At 45.6% G+C, this 21,087-nt stretch overlaps 1 protein-coding gene across 1 annotated transcript in view; it reads left to right on the forward strand.

Moving 5' to 3' along the window:
- Positions 1-21,087, forward strand: part of TNFRSF4 (TNF receptor superfamily member 4) — a 59,588-nt gene that overhangs the window by 17,793 nt on the left and 20,708 nt on the right. Inside the window, exon 8 of the mRNA XM_043993868.1 lies at positions 323-427. Coding sequence (XP_043849803.1) covers positions 323-427 — 105 coding nt within the window. The remainder of the gene's footprint in view (positions 1-322; positions 428-21,087) is intronic.

A 21,087-nucleotide genomic window follows, 5' to 3' on the forward strand; every position in this document is an offset into this window, starting at 1 on the left:
GCCCTGGAGTCAGGAGTACCTGAGTTCAAATCTGGCCTCAGACACTTAACACTTACTAGCTGTGTGACCCTGGGCAAGTCACTTAACCCCAATTACCTCACTAAAAAAAAAAAAAGAAGAAATGAGAACCTCCAATCCCATACAAAACCTGAAGAATCATTGAATCCTACAGGGACTTCTCTTCCCCCCTGCCCCCAGCAAGCCCTGAGGCACCAGGGTCGAGGGCAGAGAGAGGGCTCCTTTGCCCACTGCTGGCCTGAGAAAACAGGGCAGGTGTCCGGGAGGCGGCCCCCTCCATCAATGGGCCTTCCTTGCCTTGCAGCCCTATTCTTGCTCATCTTCCCGGTGCTGTTGGTGTCTGCCTTGGTTGTGTTGGGGCTGGGTGTCTGCTTGTCCAGGCAGCTGCCTGCCATTTGGAAGCCCCCAGGTGAGTCCCCCCTGCTCCCCTCTTCCTGCCTTCCTCCCCGCCTCCCTTTTAGAGGACACAGGGGAATGGGGACACAGGGACTAGCATTCCGAGGTGGGTGGAGGCTGGGGAATTAGGGTCCTATGGTTGGCAACTGAGTGGGTGGTTCCATCTGCCCCCCCCACGACCCCCCAAAGGTGCATTGTGTGCTCTCACCCCCTGCTCCATGGCCAGTCCCTTCTTCCTCCACCCCTAGGGACACACGGCTTCCGGATGCCCATCCAAGAGGAACACCAGTGCAGCCTAGCCAAGGTCTGAGGTCATGGAGAGCCCCGAAGGGTTGGCTGGACCTGGGAAGGCTGCAGACCTCAGGGGGTTCTCTCCATCCAGCTTTTCCTCCTACCCTACCCCCAGGTCCACCTTCCTAGATCCCGTGGGGTTATTAGGGTTTCCTCTGCATCTTTTTCTGAAGGCAACTTCGGTGTCCATTGTATCTAGAAGCTCATCTGAATTCTAGGGGGTTTGCATTTCACAACGGCAAGTAGGGGGACTTAGCCAATACAGAACCCTAGAATCCTAGAGTTAGAAGGGACCTTCATGAACATCTCATCCAATCCACACCCGGACAAGTCTCCACCCAAACACATCCAAGGAGTAGACGTCTGGGCTCTGCTTGAAAGCCAGGCCTGACTCTCATTGTCGATGGTTCCTCCCCACAGTGGGAGGAGCCGAGAGTCTGGCATCAGGGGACCTGGCTCAGCCACTTCTGCTGTGTGGCCTTGGGCCAGACCCTTGGCTTTCTAGGCCTCAGCTTCTTCTTTTCCAAAATGAGCGGGTTGGATCAGATGACCTTGAAGGTGCCTCCCAGCTCTGTCCATGGTCCTTTTGATGAGCGTCTAAGACACACACACACACACACACACACACACACACACACACACACACACACACACGGCTTCTCACACAAAGATTCTTAGGGACAGAAGTCTCGATGGCCCAGAGATCATCCTGCCCCCTCTCATCTCTCCACACCCAAAGGAGCCCCAGGGCCACCATCACCATCACCGCTTCTGTCTCCTCCAGTCCAGCCATAGATAGATTCAGTGACCCCATCCTCTGTGCTGGCCTCTGCTAACGCCAGCCCAGAGTGGGTGCATTTCTGGCCTCGCTTCCTCCTCCTTCTGTCACCACGTTCCCCCGCATCTTGGGCTGAGCCCAGCATGTGGATGGACATTCCCATAAAAGAGTCTTCACACTCATGTTCCTCTTTAGGGCCTTCCCCTCCCCCCATTCAGAAGAAACTAGAAATCCATGTTCATTATGTCCTGGGTACTGTCTTCCTCTCCAGATACGGCAGCCATCCCCTTCCCTTGGCCCTACCCCTTGAATCCAGTCAATTGCTCATCCTTTTGCACTATGGCTGGTCACTCCCAAGCCCTCCTTCCCCCTTCCCCATTTCTGTACATAATGCCCACTCCCCCTGGTAGCTGAGTGCTGATGGGGATGGGTGAGGGGGACCAAATAGCACAGACTCATCTGCCCTGAATATTCACCCCTATGGGGTGTCCTGTCTTGTGCTCAGAGCCTTGGGGGGGGACCTCAGGGTGCCCTTCCAGTGAGCTGAGCTTACCCCGCTGAGGCCGAGTGTTTAATGCTGGGGGGGAGCTGTCATGTGGTAGCACTGATTCTGGTGTCTGAGCCTCCTTATGTGAATTATTATATAAACTCTTGGGCTGGTGAGCAGGCCTGCAAATGGACCAGGGCCTGGGGGCTTTTGGCCAGTGGGGGGGAGGAGGAGGAGAAGGAGGAGGAGGAGGAGAGAGGGAGAGAGAGAGGGAGAGAAAGAGAGAGAGAGAGAGAGAGAGAGAGAGAGAGAGAGAGAGAGAGAGAGAGAGAGAGAGAGAGAAGGAGGAGGGAGAGAGGGAGAAGGGAGGGGGAGAGAAGGGGAGAGAAGGGGAGAGAGAAGGAGGGAGGGAGAAAGAGAGAGAGACAGAGAGAAAAGAGGGAGAGAAGAGGGAGAGAGAAGGAGGGAGGGAGAAAGAGAGAGAGACAGAGAGAAAAGAGGGAGAGAAGAGGGGGAGAGAAGGAAGAGAGAGAAGGGGAGGTGGAGGGAGAGAGAATAGAGGGAGAGAGAAAAGGGGGAAAGAGATGGAGGGAGGGAGAAAGAGAGAAAAGAGGAAGAGAGAAGGAGGGAGGGAGAAAGAGAGAGAGAGAGACAGAGACAGAGAGAGAAACATGCCTTGCTATTGTCTTCTCTCAGCTCTCCTGCCAACTTGCTGTGTGAGCCTGCGTCTCTGCCTCCATGTAATCATGTCTCTAAGAGGAGTCTAAGGCTGCTCTCCAACTCTAGCATTTCTCTGGCCCATGCCTAGCTCCATGCCCCACCTCCCCACCATGATCCCCAGCCCTCCAGTGGATCGTGTACCATCCTCCATACTGATTTGTGCCTTAGGTCCGCACTTCCTCCCCTCCCTGGCAGTCTTCCATCCCTACTGCACATCCATCAGTTTCAGGGCACACTGTTTTAGGAGCCCCTGGTGGCAGGAAGATTGAGGCTGGGAGTCCCCCTGGCAAATCCTCCTCTCCCTGGTCTTGTCCTGTCTTGCCCTCAACAGTGGCCTGGCTGTTCTGGGCAGCTCTGAGAGCCATTGAAGGAGGGCCGCCGGCTGTCACTGCAGCCCGGTCCAGTTCTGCCTTCTTGCATCCCTTCTCCTTCCTCCCACCCCCAACATGCAGACTGCACTAACAATAGACAGGCTACAGATTCACTTTTGTGAGAGGTGGGCAAGTATAGCAGACAGGTAGATGGTGCAATGCTCTTGGAGTCAGCTAGACCTGGGTTCGAATCCTGTCTCAGACACATATTAGCTCTGTGATATCTGTGATATCTTGACCAGAGCAAGTTGATCTATCTCTATGAGCCTCAGTTTCCTCATTTACAAAATGAGAATAATAATAGCACCTACCCCACAGGGTTGTTGTGAGGGCCAAATGAAATAATGTATGTAAAGCACCCAGCCAGCCTTGACATGTGAGCTGCTATTTATTATTATTATTAATTTTTTTTTTGCGGGGCTATGGGGGTTAAGTGACTTGCCCAGGGTCACACAGCTAGTAAGTGTCAAGTGTCAGGCCGGTACTCCTGAATCCAGGGCCGGTGCTTTATCCACTGTGCCACCTAGCTACCCCCTATTTATTATCAGTGAGTGCTGAATTCCCATCCTGCCTGCCTGCCCCAGACTCAGTCTTCTCACCTATAAAGTGAGCACTTATAGTCCTGATTTGTAAAACAGGAATTGCAATAACAAGATAAGAGTCTCTAGCTATTCCTCCCCTCCCCCCTTTACTCCCCACCCCTTCTGTGAAGTGGCAGCAAGAATTCTAGCTTTCTCAACCTCAGGTAAAATGGGAAGAAATCATGTCTGTGAAATCAGTGTTGTTTCTATCGGAACTTGTTGGGCATGTACACCAATGAGTCAAAGCAAGATCATTGCAATGCAATTCAATAAACATTTGTCAAGTGTCTGCTGTATACAAGGTCTCTCCTGGAGAATATAATAGGTGCAGAGATAATAACTGTGAAATAATTTGAGGAGAGAGACAACAAAGGTAAGGTGTGGGTCAGGGAAGGCTTCTTAGAGGTAAATGCACAGAGGTGGTAGTTTGAGTATGGAGTTGTACCCAGATAGTAGAGTTTGGTTGGAACATAGACTATAGGAAGGGAAACAACATGAAATAAAACTTGAGAGATAGGATGGAGCCAGGTTGTGAACTTCTGTGTCAGGCTGCAGAAACTGGATTCATTCTAGAGTTCTTAATCTGGGACCTATGAACTTGTTATACATACATACATGCATGCATACATACATACATACACATGTGCATGTAACACATACACACATTTGTGTATATAACACGTATATATACATACACATATGTGTGTATAGATAACTATAACTATAGATAGTATAACGTGGTTTTCTTTGTAGTCCCATGGATTTTATATCGAGAATTTTAAAATGTGATTTTGAAAAGGGGTCCATGGATTCACCAGATGGCCAGAGTAGTCCATGAAACAAAAAAGGGGAAGAACCCCTTACTAGTGGGAATAGGGAGCTGAGCAAACTAGGTTGCCCAGTAGATAGAGTACAGGAACTGGAATCAGGAAGACCTGAATTCAAAATCAGTCTGACACTAGTTGTATACGTGTTGTTTTGTCCCTCATTCCAAAGCTTACATTGTAATGGGGGAAAAGGACCACTTCAAAAGGAACTGTTGGGGGGGGGGACTGAGGAAGACACTCTTTTTTTTTTTTTTTTGGTGAGGCAATTGGGGTTAAGTGACTTGCCCAGGGTCACACAGCTAGTAAGTGTCAGAAGCTGGATTTGAACTCAGGTCCTCCTGAATCCAAGGCCAGTGCTTTATCCACTGTGCCACCTAGCTGCCCCAAGGAAGACACTCTTGCTGGACGAGATGGCAAAATATGGAGATTCAGGAAAGGAGCTGGGACTGATGGTTTTTATTTTATTTTTCATTTATTTAGAATTTTATTTTCCCCCAATTACATGTTAAAACAATTTTAATGTCCATTTAAAAAACTTTGTGTTCCAAATTCTCTTCCTCTCTCCCTCCCAGCCCCACCTTAAGAATGCAAGCAATTCAATATAAGTTACATGTGTAGTCATGCAAAACATTTCCACATTAGTCAGATTGTGAAAGAAAACAGACGAAACACAAGAAAAAGAAACTAAAAAAAACTATGCTTCAATCTGTATTCAGATACCATCAATTCCTTCTTTCGCGATGGGTCACATTTTTCATAAATCCCTCAGAGTTATTTTGGATCATTGCATTGCTAAGAATAGTCGAGTCATTCACAGCCAATCGATCATCTTACAATATTGTTGTTACAAGAATTTTTATATTCAAAGCATCTTTAATAGCGCGGCGATTTGCGTGGTACACCCAGTGAACTGGAAGTCAGGAGACCTGTGTCCCGGCTTCTGCCAGTCGGCAATCATAGCCATCACAAATAACATCGAATCATGTATCCAGAGCAGGAAGGGCATCAGAGGCCAACTAGCCCAACTCTCTCATTTTACATATGAGAAAACTCATCTGTATTGAGGAGGTTAAGGGACTTGCACAAAGCCACCAGAGCACGGGGAAACATGTTCTGAAGCAGCAGATGTGTGATGAATCAGCAAAGGGGACTAGGGGAGAATGTCAGGAAGGCAGGAGAACCAGGAAAGCAACACCATAGAAGCAGGGGAGGAGGAGAGTTTGAAAGAGAGAAAGGAAAGGCTGGAATTGAGAGGACTATTAGATTCCCCAGAGCTTGGCAAGTGAAAGTGGAGGGTGTTCTACAGCCTCAGACCTCCCTGAAGCCCTGGACGCTATCGATCACTCTCTTGTCTCTAGATTTTCATGACTCTGCTCTCTCCTGGTTCTCTTCTAAGTGATCCTTCTTAGTCTCCTTGGCTGAGTCTTCTTCCATGTCACGCTCATATCATGTATCCTCCAGGGCTCTGTTCTGGTCTCTCTTTGCTTCTCTTATACTGTTTCACTTGGGGGTCTCATCAGCTCCCCTGGGTTAATTTTTCATCTTTTTTTTTTTGTTTTTGTTTTTTGTTTTTTTTTGCGGGGCAATGGGGGTTAAGTGACTTGCCCAGGGTCACACAGCTAGTAAGTGTCAAGTGTCTGAGGCCGGATTTGAACTCAGGCACTCCTGACTCCAGGGCCGGTGCTTTATTCACTGCGCCTAATTTTTCATCTTTATGCATACAAGTTTGGGAACGAAAGGGAGGAGAGATACAAGAATCACCTCTCTTGTGGATAAAGCACTGACCTTGGATTCAGGAGGACCTGAGTTCAAATCTGACCTCAGACACTTGACACGTACTAGTTGTGTGACCCTAGGCAAGTCACTTAAACCTTATTGCCCTGAAAAAAAAAAAAAGAATCACTTCGCTGAAGTTGATTCTCATATCTATTTATCTTGCTCTATAACCTTTCTCTTCACTTCATCTTGTATGTTTCCTTTTAAAAATCTTTATTTAGTTACATTTTAATTTATAGAATAAAACAAGTATTTCCATAAGATAATTTAATAAAAAAGATGATTGCACATGAAACTGCAACTCTATTATGTATAACTTGCTATTCCTTTTAAATATATGATAAAATTATCATATAAATTTTTCCCCTTTTTTCCTTCCCTCTCCACCCCCCCACCCTAGAGATGGCTCCTATTAGACACAAATACAAATATGTATATATTAGATATGTAAAACCATTCTATATGTACTTCTATTTATCCATTGTAGTTCTGGATGCAGATAGTGTCCTTCTCCCTATGTCCTTTGTAGTTAATTTGGGTATTTATGATCATTAAAATGACTTATTTGCTCAAAGTAGTTCTTTTCTTTTTCTTTTTTTTTTTTTGTGGGCCAATGGGGGTTAAGTGACTTGCCCAGGGTCACACAGCTAGTAAGTGTTAAGTGTCTGAGCCTGGATTTGAACTCAGGTACTCCTGAATCCAGGGCTGGTGCTTTATCCACTGTGCCATCTAGCTGCCCCCTCAAAGTTGTTCTTAAAACAATCTTGCTGTCACAGTATACAGTGTCCTCTTGGTTCTGCTCATTTTGCTCTTTAACTGCCTCTGCATAGCTTACACTGGATATACTAGAGATGTCTTAAATTCTCCACATCCATTAGTGAATTTGTGACCTTTCCCCCCAAACCCAGAAGTCATGAAGGGATTTCAATATTTAATAATTCCTTTATTTTTTGTTTGTAATTGGCAATACTACAGCATCATATGTAGCATATATAGGAAATGCATTTGTATTATATGTGAAAAATCAAATCTTGTAAATGATGAAAAATAAAGAAAAAATAATTTTTGGGCAGCTAGGTGGCGCAGTGGATAGAGCACTGGCCCTGGATTCAGGAGTACCTGAGTTCAAATCCAGCCTCAGACACTTGACACTTACTAGCTGTGTGACCCTGGGCAAGTCACTTAACCCCCATTGCCCCACAAAAACAAACAAACAAAAAACCCAAAAAAAATTTTTTTTCAAAAAGTTAAGAAAACATTACTTTTGGTCCACCCTGTACTATAGAAGCATCACCGTTTCCCAGTCACTCAGGCTCACCACATAGGGCTCAATCTCAGCTCCTCATGCTTACCCCCATGTCCAATTTGTTGCCAGGCACCATCAATTCTATCTTCTTGCCATTGCTCATATATGCCCCTTCTCTTCTCTGGTGCTGGCCCTTGTTACCTCACTCTTGGACTATTTTAAGAGGCCACTAGTTGGTCTGCCTGCTTCCAATCTCTCCCCTCTCCAATTTCTGCTCCACCCAACCGTCAAATTGATCTTCCTAAAGCACAAATCTGACCTTGTCGCCACCCCCCACCCCATCCCTGTTCAATAAATTGCTCTAGCTCCCTATTTTTTTTTTTTGGTGAGGCAACTGGGATTAAGTAATTTTCCCAGGGTCACACAGCCAGTAAGTGTCAAGGGTCTGAGGCCAGATTTGAACTCTCTTCTGGCTCCTTATTACCTCCAGGATCAAATATAAAACCCTCTGTTTAGAGTTCAAAGCCCTTCATAACTTAGCCCCCTCCTACCATTCCACTTTTCTTTTTGGTGAGGCACTTGGGGTTAAGTGACTTGCCCAGGGTCACACAGCTAGTAAGTGTCAAGGGTCTGAGGTCAGATTTGAACTCAGGTCCTCCTGAATCCAGGGCCAGTGCTCTATCCACTGTGCCACCTAGCTGCCCCCATTCCACTCTTCTTAAGCCTTACTTCCCTCCACATAGTCTGTAATCCAGTCAAACTGGCTTCCTTGGTTGTCCCTCATACACCATCCTCCTTCTTCCCACTCTACATTTTCATTGGCTCTCTTCCATACCTCATTTTTTTTTCCCTCTTGTCTTCCTCCAAGTCAACTAAAATCCCATTTTCTTCAAGAAGTCTTTCCTAATCCACCTTAATGCTGAGTCAGTCAATGAACATATAAGTGCCTGCTATGTGCCAGATACTGTGCTAAGCCCTGAGGGTACCAAGAAAGTCAAAAGACTGTCCATGCTCTCAAGCAGCTGTCAGTCTAAATAAAAGGGAATTGAAGGGGCAGCTAGGTGGCGCAGTGAATAGAGCACCGGCCCTGGATTCAGGAGAACCTGAGTTCAAATCCAGTCTCAGACACTTGACACTTACTAGCTGTGTGACCCTGGGCAAGTCACTTAACCCCCATTGCTCCGCAAAAATAAATAAACAAATAAATAAAATTAAATTAAAATTAAAATTAAAAAGAGGGAAGTGGGAAAGACTTCATATAGAAAGTGGGATTTTATCTAGGACTTGAAGGAAGCCAGGGCAGCCAGGAAGCAGAGGTGAGAAGGGGGGGGCAGCCCACACCTGGGGGGGCAGCCAGGGAAAACGCCCAGACTTTGGCATTAACATTACTGCCTTCCCTCAGAAATGAACTCCCATTTACTCTGACTATGTCTTGCTTATACAGTCATGCACATGTTGTTTTTTCTTTCATTAGCTTGTCAGCTGGGTGAGAACAGGGAGTATTTTGGTCTTTCTTTGTCAACTCAGCACTGAGCAAACAAGTGTTTGACTTGTTGCCTTGACTTCTCCTGGGTCAATGTTCTGGTGGCCTGAGATAAGGAACAGCTTCCCAGAGGAGGGGGGAAGGGATGGGCTGAAGCAGAGGGGCTGGTCTGGGCAAAGATTTGCCATCTCGTCTTTGGACACTGGAGGGAAGGGAGAGAAGATGGGCGAATGGTTTTGGGGTATGGGGTGCTAATGTGGGAAAGGAAAATTGCACTGAGTGGCCTCGGTTTTCTCAGTAAAGGAGTCACACATCTACTGATGAGACACAGACAGGCTGGGGGGGTGCTGAGTGCCTGAGGAGAGAGGAAGTTTAAACTGGCAAAACAGCCAGTCCCTCATGGCCATCATGAGAAATATGATAATCAAGAATAAAATTAACACCAGCAGGGGCAGCTAGGTGGCGCAGTGGATAGAGCACCAGCCCTGGATTCAGGAGGACCTGAGTTCAAATCCAGCCTCAGACACTTAACACTTACTAGCCGTGTGACCCTGGGCAAGTCACTTAACTCCCATTGCCTCACTAAAAAAAAAATACAAAGAGGAAAATTAAGAACAGCAACAGTGCAGGTCCATTTGGTGTGGTACCATGATTGCCTCTGGCAGTGCTGAGCATGTTGGGTAAGAGGGTCATGGAAGGTGAATGAACAAAGTGATCCAAGAGTTGGCCATTGGCAGGGCATGAATGGTGGGGCACATGACTCCAAGGTGGTGAACAGCACTAGGTGAGCTGGTCTACTACAGGGATTGTGAAGGCTAAAAAATAAGGCTGGAGCTCCAGCCCAGCCTGGGAGGAAACAGAGGAAGGGAGCAAATGCATGTTAATAAAGGGTGAGAACAGAGTAGACTTGAGTCAGTCAATCAACATTTATTAAGTACCTACCAGGTGGTGCAGTGGATTGAGCACTGGGCCTGGAGTCAGGAAGACTCATCTTCCTGAGTTCAAAACTGACCTCAGACACTTACTAGCTGTGTGACCCTGGGCAAATCACTTCATCCCTGTTTGCCTCAGTTTCCTCTGTAAAATGAGCTGGGGAAAGAAATGGGAAACTGCTGCAACTTTTCCAAGAAAACCCCAAATGGGGTCATGAAGAGTCAGATGCTATTGAGAATGACTGAACAACAACAAACATGCCAAGGATTGTTTTAAGCCCTGGGAATGGAAAGGCAAAAGACAGGCTGTGCCCTCAAGGAACTCAGAACAGTGAGACAGGACAGAGATGGAAGGACAGAAGGTGATGATGAGAGAAGGGATGTTGTCATTCAAGGCTGTGTTTATTCATAATTATTTTCTCAGAGGCAGCTAGGTGGTGCAGTGGATAAAGCACAGGATTCAGGAGGACCTGAGTTCAAATCCGGCCTCAGACACTTGATACTTACTAGCTGTGTGACCTTGGGCAAGTCACTTAACCCTCATTGCCCCACAAAAAATATTTTCTCACAAGGTGCTGAAGGAGGAACACTTGGAGGTCATGTGGAGGTCTAAGTTGTGACTCAGCCTGTAGATAACAAAGTAGAGATGTAGCTCAGGGGAGTCAAAGAGGTTGAATTGGGAAAGCACAGTTTTCTGGGGGATGGCATCGTACATTTTGAAGTCCCCAAGCACAAGGACAAAGGCCGGGGGAGAGGGGAACCAAATGCTAAGAGAGAAGGGAGAATGACTTTGCAGTGGACAGAGTGTTGGGTCTCGACTCAAGAAGACCGGAGTTCAAATTCTGACTCAGACACTTAGTATTTGTGTGTTCCTCGACGAGTCTCTTATCTCTGTTGGTCTTGGTGGCCTCATTTGTGAAACGAGGATAATAATAGTCCCTACCTTCCAGAGATATTGTGAGGATCAAATATTTGTAAAGTGCTTAGCACAGTGCCTGACACATGATGCTAAATAAATGCTCCCCCCTTCGTTCTTTCCCTTGTTGATCATAGATTTTGAGCTAAGAGGGACACTATATGTCATTGAGTTCAGCCCCTATATTTTACAGATGAAGAAACAGACCTAGAGAGGTATGCAACAGAACTGGCATTTGAACCCAGGTCCTGGATACTCCAAGTCCAGAGCTCTCTTGACTTGAGTACCAAGGACCTGAACCAGTAGGGTGGGGGTGAGGGGGATATAGACAAGATAGTAACGATTAATCATGATGATATGTAGCATTTATCTAGAATTTTATGGTTTACAAAGTATTCTACAAATATCCCATTTGATTTTCACAACATCTCAGGGAGGTAGGTGCTATTAGCTCCATTTTACTGATAAGGTAAATGAAGCAGACAGAAGTGAAATGACTTGCCTAGGGTCACATAGCATGTAACTGTCTGAGACTGTGAAGCTAAAAGGCAGAGAGATAGCTGAATGATGCCCATAGAGGGAGGATCTAGGAATGCCATTGGGGAACACGAGGAATATGCCAACTCTCCTTGCCCAGTATGTTGGTAGCTTGACGTAAGGAGCCACCAGCCATGGAGAGAATGTCTAGGTATGAAGTGTCATCTGGAGGAAACCAGGTTTATATGGTTCGGAGGGAAATGGTGAGCTCTAGAATAAGAAGAGATTTGGGGAAAAAGAAGAAAGGAAGGAAGGATGGGAAGAAGGAAGGAAAGAAGAAAAGAAAAAGGAAAGAATGAATGAAGGAAGGAAGAAAGAAAGAAAGAAAGAAAGAAAGAAAGAAAGAAAGAAAGAAAGAAGGAAGGATGGGAAGAAGGAAGGAAAAAGGAAAGAATGAAGGAAGGAAGAAAGGAAGAAAGAAAGGAAAGAAGGAAGAAAGCAAAGGAAGGAAGGAAGGAAAGAAGGAAGACAGAAAGAAAGGAAGGAAGGAAAGAGTAAAGGAAGGAAGAAAACAGAAGAGAATTGGCAATAAGAAAATGGAAGAGATTCACCAGGGCACAGTGGATAGGCTAGGCAGAAGAGGAGGGACCCTGGGGAGAGGCAGGACTGAGCTTTACTAGGGAGAGGAAACAGAGGGGAAGGGATACCATCATGATTTCAATGATTTCACCAAAGACCATATTTCCCATCCAGAACTTGGGTTCTTAACTTTCTGGTAAAAGCTACGGTCTCCTCAGAATCGTGATATTAAATGCAGTAAATAAGCTTGAGGATCACAAAATAAATTGAAGTACAGTTATCAAAACTTTTTTAAAAAACCAAGTTCATGGACCCCCAAGTTAAGGACCCCATATCCAGAAGGTTCAGGAGGTGAAAACTGCCCTGTAGGACTCCCTTGGGAGGAGTAGAACTTGGGCGTTTGTTCATCATAGGATCGGGAAAGCCAACTATCTCAGGGCAGGAGATGACGAGTTGGTGTCCATAAGGATGTTGGCTGGAAAGGTTGTGGATGCTATCTAATCCAGAGAGGAAGAAGAAGCTGGGGCAGCTGGGTCACTCTTGCATCCTTCTCCATCCCGTTCCTCACAGATAGCTGGTCCTGGGAGGGTTACTAGAGATGGAAGCCATATCTTGCCACCATTGGTCTCCATCATAACCCCAGTGAGGGGCTGGGGCAATAGCCACAGATGGGGTGGGGGTGGTAGTGGTGCCCCTTCTCTCCTCGGCAGGTTCCTACTTCTCACAGGGGCAGCTGGATGGCATGGTGGATAGAGCACTGGCCCTGAAGTTGGGAGGACCTGAATTCAAATCTCACCTCAGATATTTACTAGCTGCGTGACTCTGGGCAAGTCACTTAATCCCAATTGCCTTAAACATCCAGAGTCATCTCCAGTTGTCCTGATATCTATCTTTCCACTGGACCCAGATGGCTCTGGAGAAGAGAGTGAGATTGGTGACCTTGCACAGCCCTCCCTTGCTTAAATCCAATTCACTGCCAGTCATGACATCACCTCCCTATGTCACGGTCCTCTTGGAGAATGAAGGACTCGTAACAACTTCTCACAGTCTCAGAGTGGGAGGAGACCTCAGGAGTCATCTAGTCCAATTCACATGAAACACGAATCTCACCTACATCACATACAAATGGGTGCCTAAATATGCTCTTAGTCTTTGCTTGGAAACCTACAGCGACAGGAACTTGTTAATTACCTACTGAGGCTGCCCATTCCACTTTTGGACAGGCACTGTTGTTAGGAAGCCTTTCCCCATTTCTAGACTAATTCTGCCTTTTGGGAACTTCATCTCATTCCATCCTGTCCTTCGGGGCTAAGCAGAAAATGTTTAATCCCTCTTCCATGTGAGAGCCTTTCAGATATTTGAGAGCAGCTGACATCTCCCCCGGCCAATCCCCTGCCACATTAGTCTTCTATTCTCCAAGGTAGTTCTTCCACCTGGTAATGTGGGCTCTCAGTGGTCACAGAGGACTGAGGTGGTTCTTCTGTGTGAGGGTCATTGAAAGCTGAGTGTCTAGGAGGGCAGCTGGGACTGAATTTGAACCCTTTCTGTTTCAATTCTTCCTTGGTCATCCAGTGTGTTAAATGTGTGTTCCAGCTTTGTCCTATCAATAAATGTGATAAGGGTGCCATCCAGACTCGTATTCAAGTCATTTATTAAGAAAAAGTTTAGGGGGCAGCTAGGTGGCGCAGTGGATAAAGCACCAGCCCTGGATTCAGGAGGACCTGAGTTCAAATCTGGCCTTAGACACTTGACACTTACTAGCTGTGTGACCCTGGGCAAGTCACTTAACCCTCATTGCCCTGCCCAAAAAACAAAAAGAAAAAGTTTAACATCACAGCGCCAAAGACAGAGAGATCCTTAGGGCACTCCCCTAGAGACACCTCCCTTCAGGTTGATATTGAACCATTACTGGCTATACTTTGGCTCCTGCTGTTCTCATGATGTTAATAGGTAGCACTTATACAGTGTATTTGGGTTTGCCAAACACTTTCCAAATTTCATCTCACTCGATCCTCACAACCTTGGAAGGTAGGTGCTATTATTCTACCCATTTTGCAGTTGAGGAAACTGAGGCAGGCAAAGGATAAATGAATTGCCCAGGGGTGTGTAGCTAGTATGGGTCTGAGGCTGGATCTGAACTCAGGTCTTCCTAAATCTAAGCTGAGGGCTTTTTCTACTATGCCCCCCCCCCGAACCACCATTTTTTTTTGTGGGGCAATGAGGGTTTTTTTGTTTTGTTTTTTGGGGGTTTTTCGTGGGGCAATGAGGGTTGAGTGACTTGCCCAAGGTCACACAGCTAGTAAATGTCAAGTATCTGAGGATGGATTTGAACTCAGGTCCTCCTGAATCCAGGACTGGTGCTTTATCCACTGCGCCACCTACCTGCCCCCTACCAGTTTTGAACCCCCCCCCCCAAATATACCGTCATGGAAGCTGCATCTCCCCCATCTCATCCACAGGTCAAACAGGAGAGCCTTTGTCAGATGTGTTAAAAGCTAGGTTAATTATGGGTATAGCATGCCCCTGGTCAGCCTTTTCCAGTGGACAGACCTCTTAGTGTAGTGGAATGAAAAGTGAGTTTGGAGTCAGTCAGAGAGACTGAGTTTGAATGTCTGTTCTCTCCAACTTCGTATTTTGGGGACCTTGGTTAAGTCACTGAGCCTGCCTCTGAGCCTCAGTTTCCTCAACTGCAAAATGAGGGTTTGATTCAACCTCTAAGACAGGGGGTCCTTAACCTCTTCTGTGTCTTGCCCCTCTTGGGCACTACCTGGGGAAACCTCCAGACCCTTCTCAGAATCGTGTTTTTAAACGAATAAAATAAGCTAGCATTACAAAGAACACAAATTCTATTGAAATTTAGTTAGCAAAAGATTTAAAAACAAGTCTATGAAGCCCAGGGTGAGACTTCTGTTAAGGTCTCATCTGCCTCTGAATGTATAATCCGGTGATCCCCCCTCCCCAGAACAGATGGCAGAGTTTTTCTGTTTCCCCCTCTATTTCTCTTGGCAAAGTCCTTCTCCTGTCTTTGGGGACATTTTCAGTTCCCTTTTAGCTCACCATTACTTCTTTCACTTCCCCAAGGCACCTACGTCCCTGTCAAGGATTCTGGCTACAAAGGGCATTCCTGCTCTGAGGGAGAGGCTGGACCACAGAGCCTCTGCTGTTTCTCCTCCTCCTCCAAGAAGATGATTCCGTATTCTTCTCTGAGTCCCTGAGTGTTCTGACATAACATCAAACACTCCCTGGGGCGTCAGCCCCTGCTCACTTCCCTTCCTTTTAACCACTTCACACTGTAACCCAGTCTTCTCAGATTATAATTTCTTCTTGGTCCACATCAGGCCACACATGTGCACACACCACACATATCATCTGGGGGAACTTTGCTACACACAGTTGGGCGAAACCAAGTTGTCATTGTCTGTATCCCCCCATCCCCCAACTCCCTACTAACAACCCCTGTCCCAAGCCTGATCCAGAACACCTCCCCCCCAGAGCAAATCATAGCTGTCACCCAACCCCTCCTTTCTGTCCCAGCCCCTTTTCCCCTTCTTGACTGACTCACCCTTGGAAGGGCACAAGAGGATAGAGGAGCAGTGATGAGCTTACCCCTTCCCCATCTGCACATAATGCCCTTCCTCCCCTTTTTCTTATGCCCTCCCTATCCCTCCTTGGCGCCTCACCTCACCTACCTGGCCCCATTCTTCCTCCCTCTCATTCCCATCCTTAATTTCATTCCATGTTACTGGCTTCTCCATCCTCTTCTTCTGATCTGCCACATCTCTGTTCCCTGTCTCCTGATTATCCCCTGGGACCCATCCCTTGCCTTGATTCCCTCGTCTTCACTCCTCAATCCCTTCTCTGTCTGACCCCCAAAGTCCCCTCTCTTCATTCCCAGTCCACCACGACCCCCCCACTGCACCCTTAATTTTGGAATTATTTTGTCAGGGGTGATAGGGGGAGGTCAGGGTGTCTGGAGCAGAAGGCAGGGGACCATCTATAAAAACCAAACAGAGTTAAAGGAAGTCCCCTGTAATGATCAGTTCAATGGCAGTGTTGTTATTGTTTGTCCTTTGTTGTTGAACAGGACCATGACATTGGGAGATGATGTCATGACTGGTAGTGAACTGGATTTAAGTGGGGGAGGTCTGTGCAAGGTCACCAGCCTCATTCTCTCCTCCAGAGTCATCTGGGTGGCAAAATATAGATCAGGATGACTTGAAATGACCCCATATGTTTAAGACTTGTCCAGGGTCACACAGCAAGTAAGTTTCTTAGGTGAGATTTGCATTCAAGTCCTGACTTCAGGGCCAGTGCTCTCTGCACTGCGCCACCTAGCTGCCAGAATGGCAATGACTTGGAGATTAAATACCCATACACCCCTCCCTTTATTGCAATTGACCAAGGGTAAGAAGGCACATATCATTAAGATAATCATAGTGAACTTTCATATAACACTTAAACTATGTTCCAGACACTGTGCTAAGTGCTTTACAATTATTATCTCATTCTATCCTCAGAACAACCTTGGGAGGTAAGTGTTATTATTATTCCCATTTGAGAAAACTGAGGCAAACAAAAGTTAAGTGACTTGCCCAGGGTCACACAGCTAGTGAAAATCAATAACTTCTTATCTCCCATCCTAGGAAGGGAACTATCCCTCAAAATTCCCCCATCTTTGGTGTTAGGGCAAACCTAAAGACCTGAGTTCAAATCCAACCTCTGATGCTCACTGCCTGTCTGACCTGGGGCAAGACCCTTCCCCACTCTTGGTCTCAGTTTCCTCATGTGTAAAATGAGTTCTACTTGATAGCCTCTGAGGTTCTTTCCAATTGTAACCACTAAATCATAGGGTTCCTAGGTATTTCCTATGAAGCTTCCCCAGTGCTCCCCCGGACCAACCCCAGGTGACACTTCCCCTTCCATGAAAATCTCCTGATTAAGAGGAGAGAAGACTGAATGCCACTGGGGAAACCCCTGCACACAGTTAGCCCAGAGAAAGAGGAAGTATGATGGGAGTAGGCAGGAAGTACCAGGAGGAGAGAGCTGCTCTCCTTGGGGCCAGGCCCTGGCGAAGGGACCCCAAGGGTCTCATTCTCTGCACTCCCATCTATGTCCTACAGAATAAAAACTAGAGCAAGAAGGGGGAATGACTTTGAGGCATCTGCTTCAACGTCCTCCTTTTACAGACAAATTCATTGAACCTCAGAGAAGGCAAGTGACTTGCTTAAAGTCACACAGGTAAGACATAGAAAAGCTGGGATCCTCCAGCTTGGAAAAGGGAGTGTACAAATTCTGTTCAGAGAGTGGATCTGAGAGAAATAAAATGAGCAGAAGTAGTAGAAAGGCAGATTAAGGATGGATGTGAGGAGAGACAGCTTAACAGTCAGAGCTGTCCTAAAGTAGAGAGTGCTGCCTCAGGAGGTGGTAGCCACCCTCTCCTAGAAGCATTTTGTATTTGGCTCTGTGGCAGTATATATGGGTGTAGATATTGAGCATCTTGAGTGTGTGTGTTTGTGCATGGATGGATAGTATGTGCTTGTGAGTGCCCAGATGTTGGTAGACAGGATGGGCTCTTGCATCTGCCTATGCTGTGCGTGCTGCCTTAAGAGAGATGTTTTATACAAAAGCATAGAGCGTTGTGTTCATGCATGTTCTTAGCATGTGCACATATCCTTGCGGGATATTTGCATACTGATGGATAGGTTGAGCTTGTGTGTGTGTGCATACATTTCTATACAGTATATATCTGTTCAGATGAAGCCTCTGGCTGGAAGAGCGGATACAGTATCTGACTGGGAGTCAGGAATTCCTGAGTTCAAATCTAGCCTCAGACACTTATTAACTGTATGACCCTGAGAAAGTCACTTAAACTCTGTCTGCCTCAGTTCCCTCATTTGCAAAAATAGGAATAATAATAGCTCCTACCTCCCAGGGTTGTTGTGAGGACCAAATGAGGGTATACTTTTAAAATATTGAGCACAGTGTCTGGCACATAGTAGTCATTTAATAAATATTTCTTTTAATGTAAGGAAATTTCAGAAAAATACATTGTAAGCCTTATAGTGCTATGTAAATGCTAGCTATTATATGTGATGCATATTATATCATTTATTTAATATAGATATTTATTTAATTTATAATTTGTTATTGTTGTTCAGTCATTTTTGATTATGTCTGACTCTTCCTGACCCCATTTGAAGTTTTCTTGGCAAAGATACTGGATTGGTCTGCCATTTCCTTTTCCAGATCATTTGACATATGAGGAAACTGAGGCAAGCGGGGTAAATTTCTGAGGTTGGATTTAAATAAATATTTAATTAGCATCTACTTTGTATCAGGCACTGCGCCAAGCACTGGTCATGCAAAGGCAAAAAACACAGCTCTCGAGGAGTTCATAGTCTCATGGGGGAGAAAATAAGCAACCAATTAAGTACAAACAAGATACTTGAATGATAAATTGGAGATAATTAATAGAGGAAAAACTGTAGCATTTGTGTGTATAAATGATACATATGTACATTTGTGGGTGCATATTTGGTAAATGTCAGTACATATTTAGCAAGTCTATACATGTATATAATGTATCTGTGTAAAGAATGTATATATTATAATGTACAGGTTGTCCACACAGAGCAAATTGTGTACCCATATTCAGCAAGTGCACACATAATGTATGTGTGTTTGTATGTAGTATATACACATGCATATTTATAATTATAGTTATATTTAGAATATATGTAGAACTTGGTACCTAAACCACCCCTCTTTGCAAGACTTCCCAACTGGGCTCAGGTACAAAGGCACTAAGCCTACAATACAGCTAGATTCACCCCAATTCACCACAACATGGGAAGCTGAGGAGTTGGGGGATGTTTGGACACAACTTACAGATTTTGATCCTTTCTAATTCCCTGCCTTCTCCAGAAAACCATATGTTTATAATGCTTAGAATCATTCCCTATTGGTTAGCATACTCTCACTCCCTCCCACTCTCCTTATCCCTATGATACTGAACTCCCAGCTGTTGATAACCCCCTACATCTCAATACTCCCTCATTCTTATCCCTCTCAATCCTAACCTGCCTCCCCAGTGTCCCACTTCATGTACCCTTCCAGCCCTTTTCCGTTGTGCCCTCTGGAATGCCTGTTCCATAATGAACAAACTGACTTTCTCATTCCTTCCATCTTCTGGCTCCCCTCTGATGATACTTCTTCTTTGGTCACCCTTCCCAATACTGGTGGCATTATCATTCATTCCCACAGACTCACCAGTCCCATGGATGAGATCAGAATATTTGCTCATTCATTTCTAATGCTAAATTCTTCCCGCTGCTGCTGTCACTGGACAACCTCTTCTCCTTTCTTCAGGTCTATGCTGGCTTACAGTCTTCCTCTCTGCACTGACTTTCTCTTGTTCTAACGAATGCCCTAACTTTCCAGTTCCTCAGTCTACTCAATTACTATGACCCACTCCTTCACTCCACCCCATTTACACATAGGGGCATACCCTTGATCATGCCATCACTTGCAATTATCCTACTTCCAATGACTTAATAAATGGTAGGCACTTAATGAATTCTTATTGACTGATTGACGGTCAGTCAACAAACATTTATTAAACATTAAGTATATGTTAAGCACAATGCTAGGCATCAGGGACACAAAGAAATGTAAGAAATTATCTTTGCTCTTAAGGAACTCCCATTCTAATTCTGGAGATAACATGCAAATAATGACATGCATACAAGATAGAGATTAGGTAAATTGGAGGTAATCTCAAAGGAAAGGCTCTAGGAAGCAACCTGAGGGCAGGGACTTTTTGCTCATATTTATATTCTCAGCTTTTAGTACAATGTCTGCCACAGAGAAAGTTCTTAATAAATGCTTGTTACCTTACCTTGGGCCAGCTAGGTGGCTAGAGTGGCTACAGCACTGGGTCTGGAGTCAGGAAGACTCATCTCCCTGAGTTCAAATCCAGCCTCAGACACTATCTGTGTGATCCTGGGCAAGTCACTTCACGCCATTTGCCTCAGTTTCCTCATCTGTAAAATGAGAAAGAAATGGCAAACCATTCCAGGATCTCTGTCAAGAAAACCCCAAGTGGGGTTATGAAGGGTTGGGCAACAATATGCCTTGCCTTGCTTCTTGTAGGCAGTGGGATTGTAACTGAAATTTGAAGGAATCCAGAGAGACCAGAAGGAAGAGAATTCCAGGCATGGGGGACAGCCAGTAAAAAGGCAAGGAGTAGGGGGTGGAGTGTTGTGTTGGAGGACCTGCAAGCAGGATGGTGAATCTGGATTCTACCCCCTCTTCCTTCCCCACTCCCCCAGTTTACATTTGTGTGTGTGTGTGTGAGGCAAGTGGGGTTAAGTGACTTGCCCAGGGTCACACAGCTAGTAAGTGCCAAGTATCTGAGGTTGGATTTGAACTCAGGTCCTCCTGACTCCAGGGCTGGTGCTCTATCCACCACCTAGCTGCCCTGCCCCCCCAGCTTACATTTTACAGTCAGCCAATAGATACAAACAGCTTAGAGCAAATAACTTTTGCTATAATATAGTAAATGCTTTTACTAAGTTGGTATAATAGTAGTAGGCATGAAAATATTACCACAGAATCTTAGGGCACATTCTCTTACAAATACAGTATCAGTGGAAATATTGGGCACAAATTAAAAATATTGGTAAAAATGTATATAACATATGTAAGGAGTCAGGGTCTGCAGCTTTATAAACCGTTTTATATGTGTGGCAAAGGCAACTAGAGCCTCTGGTTCACTGAGACCCTCAGGTTCTTTTTCTCCTCTTGCTGTCTCCCACTAGATGCTAGCACATTGCTCAACTGAGTCTGTTCTTCTTCACTGAACAGCTTCCAGCTGCAGGGTCCCAGCACTAGGGAAGCTGAGAGGTGAGAGAGAAGGCATGGACTTATTTTCATGTTGTATGTCTCCTAATCCACTTAGAATGTAAGCTCCATGAGGCCAGGGACTGCTTTATTTTTATTTTGTCTTTATATTTTCTTTCCTTCCTTCCTTCTTTCTTTCTTCCTATTTTTTTTTCCAGGGCAATGTGGGTTAAGTAACTTGCCCAGGGCCAAGTGTCTGAGGTTGGATTTGAACTTGGGTCCTCATGAATCCAGGGCCGGTGCTTTATCCACTGCACCACCTAGCTGCTCCATGTCTTTATATTTTCATTGTCTAGGACAGTGGCTTT

This window comes from Dromiciops gliroides, chromosome 3 (assembly GCF_019393635.1).
Source record: "Dromiciops gliroides isolate mDroGli1 chromosome 3, mDroGli1.pri, whole genome shotgun sequence".
NCBI classification, from domain to species: Eukaryota; Metazoa; Chordata; class Mammalia; order Microbiotheria; family Microbiotheriidae; genus Dromiciops; species Dromiciops gliroides.